General features: G+C 35.0%; 1 protein-coding gene and 1 non-coding gene across 3 annotated transcripts in view; one reads left to right on the plus strand and one right to left on the minus strand.

The window, feature by feature from the left end:
- Nucleotides 1-12,469, plus strand: part of LOC110373400 (zinc finger protein 541) — a 222,395-nt gene that overhangs the window by 167,898 nt on the left and 42,028 nt on the right. For both annotated transcript variants that reach the window (XM_064039704.1, XM_064039705.1), the window contains one exon: nt 6,545-6,687. In XM_064039704.1, the coding sequence (XP_063895774.1) occupies nt 6,545-6,687 (143 nt within the window). The remainder of the gene's footprint in view (nt 1-6,544; nt 6,688-12,469) is intronic.
- Trnak-uuu (transfer RNA lysine (anticodon UUU)) lies at nt 8,511-8,583 on the minus strand. Its single transcript has one exon. It is a non-coding gene; the product is annotated as a tRNA-Lys (tRNA).

Here is a 12,469-nt window from a genome sequence, read left to right on the forward strand (position 1 = left end):
ATCGTCACAGAAACTTATACCGGAGCATCTTCAGTAAAACCTTAAAAGTTCCCGAGGCGTTGTTCTAAAAGCCGCCCCTTATTACACATCAAAACTCCTACGAAAATATCTCTGGAGAGCACAAAAAGTTAAATCAACAATAGACTGATAAGTCTTCTTTGATGTCAATTCTTTATGTTTTCTACAATTATTTTCATGCTTCGTTTAGACTTTCCAGTGACACATCCTTTCTATATCCATTTTAAATAGCTTACTTTACCGCACCAAAGTACTTCTACGGTTGTTGTTTTTTTTTTTTTTAAGTCAGTATGCAAAAGTAACTTAATCATCCTGCTGCTCTTATCTTAATTTTATTTAGAGTCGGCGCGGCATGTTTTCTTTTTCCACACACTTCGTTCCAGCCTTTCCAACCATACGTACGAATCAAGCTTCAAACCTGTTGAAATGCAAGTAATAAGTATAAGCTCAAGTTTGTTTATAAAAGCTAAAACTCAAACACTTTGCAGTTGAAGTATATTATATTTTGTAGACATTTATTTCCTCGGGGAATTAAGTTACAGTGTTGTTTTAAACTTGACACATATTATTAGTGGGTGAACATTAAATAAAGTTACATTACCAATGAGCTTCATTGCAACAACACGCTGTTATGCAAATTGTTGACCTATAAACAAATCACAATTAGCAGTATTTAGGTCAACAATCCTTCACTAAATAGGTGGGCGCTCTAAAATCAGATTGAAACGTTCACACACTGACAACATAATCAGTATAATGTCCAGAGACCACATAATCTTCCTCTCTCAAATTAGCTTACTCGATGCAAGTTGCAATAACTGTTAGAGGATTCAATTCATTCGCGCATTTGCACCAAACTAATGCATCAGAACTTCCCTACTTGCAACTTTACAATTCTACGGCACCGTCAAAGTTGAGCTCAAAAGGTCACTGCGGACGCCGAGTGCTCGTAATGTGATTAAAATCTCCCCTAACCATGAGTGATGTCGTACCGTTATATCCTTGTAATTAATTAATTAAATATTTTATCTTGCTCTACTTGCCTCACAAAGACTAATGTGTGTAACACACTGATGTGTTATGAGAGGTGATTTCTCTTATTGTGTATGTGTGTGTCTTTTGTTTCTTTTTGCCACGTGTGGGTATGTTTTTTAAGGGTTTAAAAATGGTTTTTATCTTTGCATTCATGGAAAATACACCTGTAATATTAATATCTTCTCGTCAAACGGGACTACGTTCTGCTTCTGCTTTTCATTCAACAACGAACTCCTAAGAAATATGTCATTTATTAACCAGCAAATGTTTGTTTTTACACACATAGATTACATAGAAACACATGGATAAATAGGTGGCGACAGTTAGGCTAAGTGTGAGTTATATCGCCACAGCGATTAGCGCCACGCTAACGACCGTCACGTGAATGCTTTATGAATAGTCCGCATAGTTAATGCGCTAAGTACGCGACTTCTAAACACAAGTAGCCTCATCAGCTATGTTTCAGCTTTCTCTAAAAAGCTCATCTGACCTTTTCTTATATTCGAAAGCTAGAAATCCTCACACACAACAGAGCGTAAGTTTTCAAACTTCTAAATCAGGTCGTATTCATAAACTTAGTTACATAAGTGTTGTATACACGGCGCTTATGGTCAATTCAATGTTCCTTAAATATTAAAGAACCACTTATTTAATAACATTCAATGAAATTGCTTTCGTAAATCTGATGTGGCAGATCGTGTAGTCAGTAATAGTAATATAAGAGAAAACGAGCGCAACCCTCTTAGTTCGTTACGGAAAACGAACCGATCCTAATAAGATTACTTCCTTAACTCATATTTGTACAGGTTTCACTACCAGACGAGTACATCTAAACAGTTTGCCGATCAAAATATGTTTTGGGTCGTTTTACCCCTAAAGAAAATCTTTACAGATAGTTGCAAAACAAAATGATAAAAAAAAGGTTTGTGTCCGTAATAAATTTCTAAGCATTTGTAGGAATATCCATCAATTGGGATAGATTCGGGGACGGCCGCCCCGGGCGCCGCGCACGATCCGTTTCGACCGGGTCACCAATATGAATAATTTTCCGATCTCAACGTTTATTCACTTCTTTGTCTACCATTTTTGGCTCAGAGACAATTTTATGACGAATCGTAAACGCCTTTTTATGCAGCTACACCATAGAAAGCGTAATAAATAACAGTGACAATTTTGGATGGGTGCGCATGCGATTTATTTGAGTCCATATAATTTACTAAGCAAAGGCAATATAACTTGCAAAATAATTTTTCTTCAGTATTTTGGTATAAACTACTGAAAATATTTTCTTCCATTCAATACCACATAATTAAATTTCTATCATACGAGTACTTGCTTAATCGATGGAGAGGAGGCGTAACACGTAATATCTATAGGCTTTAGAGACCCGTTTCTAAAGCATAGCTCTCCAGAGCACAATCTAAGCCTGTGCTTTATATTCATAATACACCTAGCTAGATAAGGCCTCACTTTTCATCAACACAAATATTACCTAAAGACAACGAAATACTGAATTATTAAATTAAAGTGAATGATGACCGTCAGCATTTTTTTTTTTACCTAAGTATATTGTACTATGAGCGTTTAAAGTACATGTAGGTACATTACAAAAATACCGTTGCTGACATTAAAGTGCTCTTAAAATGAGTGAAGAGGAAACTTGATGTAGAGGTAAACAGCCAATAAAGTACTAAGTGACTTTGTCACTAAAACGACTATTATTTGAAGCGTTATTGAAATAGCAGCCTTTACTGGAAAATTTTATGTTATACAAGAGTGTTATTTTGTAAAACAAGTTTGCATAATCTAGTTTTAGACTAGCTTTATTTTCTATTACCAAACAAATTGCAGGTGTGCAATAAATTACTTCATACCTATTATTTTCATGATAATTTAACCTATAATCTGCAATGTACTGTTAGTTAATATTAAAACGCGACATACAGGCACCATCTTTCGCTTTTATAAAATTTGAAAGGATAAACTGCCAACTGTAAATCTATGAATATTGTTTGCTTTATCACTCGTTCCATCAACATTTTAACAAAACAACAGAACTCCAATAATATTTAAAGCATACTTCCTTTTCATTGGTGCCCCATAAAAATATTAGCAGGAAATGACCTTCAAATATTCTTAAAAAATTCTGATTGAAGATAAATCAAATAAGGAAGAGGAATATACAAGAATTATGACGAGACGCTTCCTGAAATTTTTACTTATAAAACATAATTTATAAACGAAATTAACCATGTCCCTTGTTTTAAATAAGTTTTGAGGGAGTAACATGCTTAAATAAGAACTACTTATACTTAATAATTATCAACTAAATTTAAGCTTAGATACAGCGATCAAACATATATTATTTTATTAAATTAAATTGCTCATTCCTTTTATTTGAATAAAAACAAATTAATATTATTATTGTAGTCGGTATCAACCTATATAATTTCAAAGAAGACATTAATTTAAATGTTCAAACCAACTATTTGTTTCCCAATTCCCTGTAGAACCTTTGTAATGAATGTCCAACGATATCGAATTACATTATAATTTAGTGAGAGCGTTTTATATGAACGACGAAGTTCATTTACATAATGACTGTAGGCTGTAGGCGTAGCTGGGAGTGCTATAAAGTAGTCCGCACTACTTCAAGGGAGGCCTATCTCCCTATCTCTCAGCTAGGCTTCGACTCATCGGCAGCACGTATTTAATCTAGAGGTACGTTTGACATTAAGCTAGCTATGTAAACTATGTAGGTGCTTTTTAGAATAAAGCATTTTGTAAAATAGAAACTTTATTTGTATGTATTATTTATCTGTTAAATCATAATAACATCAGGTACAATGGCTCTCATTCATTTTACAAACAACATGTACAGGTACGTTGTTAGTGTTGCTACAACATGTTTCTGCGTATTGTAACAAAAAAGCACGTACAATAATTTTTCAGTGACAACAACTGCGAACAGAAGTAGGACACTTCGTCAGACATCAATCAAGCCAAAAAAAACGGAACGATTGCGCAGGCATAAAAGCTAACATAATTAAATCGGCCGAGAGCAACTTATCCCGGAGTGGAACGAACAACGTCTTTTTTCTTCAACGACATTACCTATTCATCACACGGCTCGCTGAAAAGCGACCACTTTGTTACTTATATATCTTTCCGCACAGGTTCTCCTGAAAAAGATCGGGAATCATTTTTCTTCGGTTCCATTAGTGGGCATCGGCCGGCCGAGACGGATATGCGGCTGGAGCAAACATAAACAAAGTAATGGTGCCTGTCTAGTGACAAAGAACATCCCATCCAGATGGCAAAGCGGCGGAATCAATACGGATCTATATGAGCCCGTCTCGTTTGAGAGCCTCTGAATTCGCTCCACGTTATTGTACCAGATAGCTATCGGCAGGGCCTCCGAGCTCCACGCCACAATGCTTCAGTCAGGATATGAGACTATGAGGCACATCTTGTGTGCGCTGAGGCGCATTGTCGTAGCCTCTATCTTGTGCAAGCATCGCCTGTGAATGTATTCACTCAAGACAATAATGCCAATTATCACAATGTTACGTCATCTGTAAAGACGACTTATTGAAATTGAGACAGAATAATGGCGAACCCTTTGTTAATTACCTTCGAAACAACTGTTATTTGTGTTATCAATTAGCAAAATAAATAGATAGTAGACGTATAACTTATAGCGTTACTTTTAACGAGTAAGATTTATAGATACTATTGTCCGTTTTATCCCAACAAGAGTACAAAAAAATATCTGCCAACAAATAAGAAAACACCGTTTTGAAAGTCTAAGCTAACAGTTTTTTTTTTATAATTTATTGTTTACCCAACATTTTATTGGAGATCTAATAAAAATACTACGATACATTTTTAGGAAAAAATATAAAAACGTAATGAGAGTTTGCGGTTACCGAGATATTATGACTTGGAAAGAATTGATTTTTTAGACATTGATTAATGATGATTGAGTTTTTGATATCCGACATTCAGTCCCCTTGTTAATAAATTACAGACCAGCTACGGCAGCTACTGATCACCAAAGGGACCACCTCTTTCAGATGTATACCTCTATTCGTCGTTATGGATTTAAGATTAGATAAATATAAATAGAATTCATAATAAGTCGTTTAATTAAAGTATCCGGCTTACAAAATTATTCTAACCGTCACTGCCTCCCCCGTAGATTTCCAAAAAGAACCGGTTAAAAGAAAAACGCCTACCAGCGATCTTTGTCAGATCATCTGAATACTTCTTTGATGGTTGTCCTTCACTGTGTTTGCCAATCCGAGGTCTTCACTTGGGCACCTTTCGGCTAATTCGGCTTACTGCCATTCCAAGTATCTTAGATACGATAACAATACGGGAATATAAATATATTCCTATTACCTACTCAACCACAAACCAATCTAAGCGCACGTGTAATATAATGAACAAAAAGTAAAACGAAATTAGATTGTTCGAGAACAGCTTATACGTCGAGTTTCACAAAATTGATCCTTTGCCCAAACAATCTTTACTTTTGCCTAATTCAACAGTTTTTCCCCAACGTGAAAAAGGAGAAATAACTGGTCGTTTTGGCCGGCGTACATTTTGGACTCTTGTTTGCCTTCGGCTCGGTCTAAATTAATATCGAACCGTGAAAATTAGGAGCGAAGCGAAATTACGAACGATTTGGAGCGGCTTGTGGTGCACAGCGACCAGGCAAGAGGGATCACGAGTTTCAATCATACAGATTCTAAAATATATATCCTAAATTGTAGATACATATAATATGGTTTGTAAACGAGACTTCCATCGCAAAGCATCCGTAGGTTTCTATTAAATGAAATACAAACGATTATATTTTTTTCGATACTTCACTGTAAAACATACATTTTGCAAATACCTACATTAAATTAATACTTACAATTAATAAAGCCAAAATCCTGTTGAAATAACAAACCAGTTGAGCACACAGCGAACTATTCGATGTCTGAATTCCGTCATTACATTCGTTAATACAAACAACCACAGTTGGATGCGTCGAATTATTTTGTTTAAAGTCCGTCACAATAAAATGTCCGTCATATTTGCGTTTGCCAATAACTGATGAAGTTATTTATCAAATGCAAAATTGATTTCCATGTTATTCCACGGATTTCGCTTCGTAAACAGTTTGATATGGATTTTAGTGCTGGTGCAGTGGCTGAATCATTTCATTTATCTGGAATGACACGAAAGCAAAAGTTTAATTTGAACTATGGCATAAATTACCTCACAGTATATTCTTAATTCATATTCACTTTCACAGTAAACACAACCTCTAAGAAATAAATCAAATCAAATAATTTATTCCTTCATTGGTGAAGTATCTTTTCGAAAACAATTTCGTGAAAACATACTAAAACTGTTAAGGTTTCTGCAAACTTGCTTCCTCTTCGAACATAAGTAATTGGCATACATATATAAATTCGTCTTTCGACTATTGTTCTAGAGTGCACATCATCATCATCGTCGCTGCTGAGCGGGGTGACGACGGTGTCGGTAGCGGTGACGGGGCTGGACGCACGGCCTCTCAGCAAGAAGGTGCGCCCCAAGCCCGCCTCGCCGAACCGACAGGGGCCTCAGCAGTGCCAAGTAAGTACAACCTCGTACAAGTGACATTATAGTATAAGTATATTAAAAGACATTTTTTTTGCAAGTGTCCCTTTAGTTTGAAATAGGTATGTGATCAATTACACACTTAAACCTGTCGTACATTAGTAAGAAACCCATAATGAGATGAATAGAAATGTCGCTGTTACTACGACTCCTGCGTTTCAAACTACTAAACAAAACTTAGCAAATACCTGTTTTATAAATAATCACCACTAACTTAAGGCTTATGAAAACAAACTGAAATAAAGTCTTTATAAACAATAGGGTCAAAAAGTCACGAAAACTTATTCCAGAATCGGGTTTAGAACTTTGACCAAAAATTCCTGTTAATCACTTACCTATTACCTAAGATAATGATTCACTCTACTTACTGAAAAGAGGTTCATCAAAAGTAATTTTGAAGTCCTTGTCAACGTGTAGCGTAGTGTAGCACATTATGTACTGAGTTTCAAAGCGAATGTCTGAAACGCGAGCGACAAACGCATTACAATTTCTGTTGCATGCAGAGAAATATTCACGTCTGTCGTAGGTGACGCTAAATATTTCTGTCAAATGAAAAATGTGCAGTACAAGTACCTTCGTACTACATACCTTACTATAGTTATTTGAGAAAACCTAATTAGGTATAATGGTACATGGAAAAACTGAACAAAAAGACTTAGTTCGTTTAGAAATACTTAGTTCAGACAAAAATACAGTCCAAAAATAATATGGCGTAAAACGTCTCTCATACTTTAACAATATTACAAAACATCTTTGCGGACGGAGCGCAATACCACAGATTATAAAGATTTCATATTTAGAAAATTTAATACCGCGTTCTAACCCTGGCAGGCATGAGTTATTCGTCGTTATATAAAACGTTTTTCTTTGATGTCGTATGTACTTATGTAGGATGTGACGTCATAGTAGTTCAGTCCAGTTTCCGGCTCATAAAGGCCGATGGGCCGTAACGATTGCCTCTATTTGTCTTCAGCGGGCACAAAGGAGGCCCCGTCATTTGTCTCATGGACGCTCTGCCCTACCTATATGTTCTAATGTGATGATGGGCTGTTTGTTTTGCTATACCTATGTGAATGGTGACGTAGAATCATCGTTATGAAGTAGGTCAAAGATGTTTTTTACAATAAGTAATAACCATAAATAGATAGGTAGAAACCGGTCTGAAAGAGAACATACCAAAATAAAGTGTAAATTCTTAAATTATATTTTCGTTATTTGAGCAACATTAGTCCTATAAATATCAAGCAATTACAACATAATTTAGATGTTTGCAAACCATTACTATTTTGAGTATTTTTACCTTTAACGTTAAAGAGCAAACAACGTTATTATTACAAACATTATCTATACAAGCTCAAACACAATTTATCCCTATATTGAGAGCTCGCAAACAGGAATTTCTGTACAAAATAAATCTGTAATAACTCAACTATTCGTTATTATGGAAGAATCCGTATTTTATGAAATATCGAGTACGTTTACTAAACTAAAATATTGATACATTATATGATATTTTGTTGATACAATATAAGATCCTAAAGATAGAAAATATTCTGAGGAAAATTATTTTAATCGATGATAATTCGAGAAGAAATAAATTTCTTTGTATGTGATATGTCCAGCAAAACACAAAAAAATCTACCGTATCTAACATTCGAACGATGACAAATACTGTAAAAATGACAAACAAATAGCATCAAAAACCCATTATTTAATTCATATCATCAAACGCAATTAAAATTCATGTCCGTTTGCTATGAATTACACAATCAATTCAGATCAACTACTAATAAAAGAAACGCCCGAACAGGGACTTGAACCCTGGACCCTTGGATTAAAAGTCCAATGCTCTACCGACTGAGCTATCCGGGCCATGCGATATGAGCCAAAATAGCGGTTCGTATAATAATAGCTAGGTCACGCTACTAATCTAAACTGTTATCGCTATAAATTATGTTCAACTGCTATTTTTACTATTTCTGAGTATTACAAAGATGTGATAGAATATTCGAAGAATAACTAAAAGTAAAACACTAACTTTTGTTACGTTATCTCCGCTCGTCATATGGATTCACGCGAAACGTTTCGCAGAATAATTTAATAACCTATTTAAGTCTACCTTCATATCACGTGTGCTATTATTTTATAAACATTTATTTGTCTTTTTAAATCAACATCGAAAATTATAAATTTAGAATTTGCTGAACGCTAAAAATAGAATCACTTACCTATACCGATAGAGAGGAACAAATCTCTGTGGGCGCAGCAGGAAAGTATTTAAGACAAACACTAAAAGGGCTGAGTGGCTCATATCCGGGAACGTTCCTTCACGTAACCCCTCGGGAACACGCGTGAAATATATGCGGTGCCTCCGTTTGTTAACGAATGGCGAATGGTTTTAACAGAATTCGAGTATTTATACATATTATGTAGGTTACTTATATTTAAAGTTAAACCATCTAATAGTAAGGAATATAATGAAGTTGAAAAGTTTTCAGAAGATATAACCTTGCCATTTAAAAAGTTTTAACAAAATACGACGAAGGCGACGTCATTATAGACTTGTAATATTCCTACTCAGTGATAGTGCTCTCAAATGTATTAAAAGCACTTCCAAGAAATGGTAACCGTTTACAAAAACTCGACTTCCCACGCCTCCACTCAACACCAAATGTACCTACTTTCTTCACGCCCCTAAAAATTTTATGTTCATTGTTATTTTTATGACTCCTTATTACTAAAACGTCTCTTAAAAAGAACTCATTTACAAATTCAAAAGTACATAAAATATTATTGTTGCGTATATCTAAGTACTTGGATCGAAAACTGTGTTTGTAGGTCAGCCGAATATCAACAAAAGAGGGATAAAGAATGTTCCAGAGGGTAGGATGGTGTTACCAAAACTAGCGAGTTTCGTGGATTGTCCCGGTCGGCGCGCTGACGAGAACACGGGCCTTTAATGCCTTTCCTTTATGTTTAGGAATAGCTACGATTTCCGATTGATGAGGCGAAATGGGAAGGGTTTTTGTGCTTCTATTTTAGTTTGGGTAGGTGATTTTAAAACGTTTTAAATTCGATCTCTAATAAATTAGTAGCCAGATCTTATTTTTTCTTGTATGCGTGAATTTGGCAGATGCTAATTATCCATATTAATAAACTTTTTAAAGTTCATTCATTTTTCTGATTGTGCTTACCCTTATTACAACAAAGTAATAAGTAAGATAAAGTGTGCTACGGAGCTGGTCTTAAAATCTGAGCATATGTATGTCACATTATTTTTTATACAATAACCTTTGCGTAACTTTCAAGCAGGTCTTAATACAAAACAAAATCCCCGTCATGCCCTTATCCCGAAATTCCTCACTTCAATCGTGGTGACAGTAAGTAGGGTGGACCCCTCTGAAGGGAAGTGGCGATTCATCATATCTTGCCAACCTACACTACGTAATTGCGAACTGAAAATGAACCGATATTCTAACTTATATTTATCACTGATGTTACCTAAATGGTTAAGTGGATCTCAAGTTTGAACATTAAAGTGAAGTGACTTGGCGGAGTTAAAAGCGGTTTATGGATACTTTTTAATACATTTAAAAGGTAATCTTTTTGCGGCACTCCATTAACTTTTTTATTTGAAACTCGTGGAGCATGATATTCGCTGGTGAGATATATGAATGTCTGAGTATGTTTAATTACCACAGTTTTATTAAAGGACCTTGTAAAGGCTCAAGTAATACTAATTTACATTACCTTCGCATTATGTTAAAAGTATTTATATACATGAGTAGGCGCAATTAAAACCGTCCTAAAGAAGCCGTTCATTTTTTGTTTCAAAAAGGGGCAATTAGGTATAACCAGTTCAAAGCTAAATAGCTTTTATATCTAGCCCGCTTATAGCCCTAAACATAGCATACCATATTCATAGCTCATGACTAAATGAACAGCTTAATTAGCCCGAGAACGTTCGCAATCTAAATCCAATTGATCCCTCTTAACACGTATTAGTGATAAAATATTGATCATAACGATAGCAATAAACAGTAACAATAATCTCTAAGGACCGGTGTTATGGTCCTTTCCCCTTCTTTCTTTCTACTTTCACTTATTATTTACGTGAACAAGGCTTTTGACTTTGAGCGAAAGTGCAAAGGTTAATAAATTCGGAATGCGTACTTTTTTCAATAAAGCTGTCCATTATAATTAAGATTGTTCTTCTAAAGTTATAAGACGCAAACATTTTTATTACAACATCAATTAGCTACGTAAAAGACCAAAAATCTGGAATGAAATCAACAAAGAGATCTCGTTAGAGGCACCTTGATCGTGACCTTTACCGAATCAATATAAATTCCCGAAGTCGGTGTGACCTAACCCAATTCTGCGTTAGCTAAAGTTGTTACAGAGCCTCGGCGAGATTTCAGCGATATTCCTAATTGAGCCACGGAGCTAATAGCTATGATGGCCGACGCCAATTAAAGCTTATTGATGTCGCTCGCTGTACATCTTCGGAACGACCCTCGTCTTGTTTTAACCCCATCTAACTTCCTTGCTAATAATTAATCAAGCAATTAAGTAGATCCGCTGAACTTGCCTGATATTTTCGTAACGTTATGAAGCCTTAGAACAAATAAAGGTTACTGATAACACTATATTTGTCCGAGTAATTTTATCGAGAAGGCTAGGCTGCTAGTTATATTGTATTGTTAATAATAAAATAGGGCTTAACCCCAATTAGTAATAGGTATTGTGTGATATTAAAACTATACATGGCTAATAAATATTATGCTAATCGTAAATAGGTTTATTTTTATGTTGAGAAGAAATATTATTGAAAATCGTGATTCTTTGTACTGAAATAACTAGCTTACCTTTTTGCTGATATTACGTGGGTAATATATCCTCTTACCACAAAAAAACTGCTCTATCATGGTTGGCAACAAGGAGTAATATCTCAATATACCCCTTAGAATTCTATGTTTAATCTGAAACGCGCGGCAACAGAGTTCGATGACCTTTTGTAACTGAAAATAAAAAGGACCATTTATTTATATATTTCAAGCGAAATATAAAAGTTTGGCGAAACAAAGACGTACCTTAATGAAGAGTCACTTTGACTTCATTTTACGGTGATTAATTCGACTTAGAAGTTTGTGAATTCCATAGATGTATTTTATAATTGAGATTGAACGGATTTCACGGCAAATTACAGATAAGAGATATTTGAAAATTGATGTTTGAGTTGTATTTAATAATGATCTACAATATCAAGAAGAACTTTAAATATATTTTAGACTTGTAACTGAAATAATTTAAAAGGTACGTTATGAAGTATTAACAGGTCATAGAATATGGCACGATTTGAAACGAAACACTTTAAGCAAAAGTTCATAGTGCACATGCATATTACTCGTCACTCAAATAAAGATTATATATGCTTAAATGTTTGTATATAAATCGATTTAATATAACGAATCGACATCTATAATCAGAACTCACTTCATTCCTTTAATGCTGCTGATCCCATCTAAGAAACAAAGCATAAATTGTCATTCGTGATAATAACGAGTATATTCCGACAATAGCTCCATTCTCAACCCACAAGAGGGATTAGGTAGTGCCGTCTGATCGCAGTATTACGCATCGCGACTCCTCGTTCAAATTAATTAGAGCCCCCCGAGACGAAGCTCATTATTGTGCCAATTACGCCGTAATAAGTTAAGCAAGGTATTCCGTGCTGTTTCATCTATGATTTCATATG

This window comes from Helicoverpa armigera, chromosome 20, assembly GCF_030705265.1.
Source record: "Helicoverpa armigera isolate CAAS_96S chromosome 20, ASM3070526v1, whole genome shotgun sequence".
NCBI classification, from domain to species: Eukaryota; Metazoa; Arthropoda; class Insecta; order Lepidoptera; family Noctuidae; genus Helicoverpa; species Helicoverpa armigera.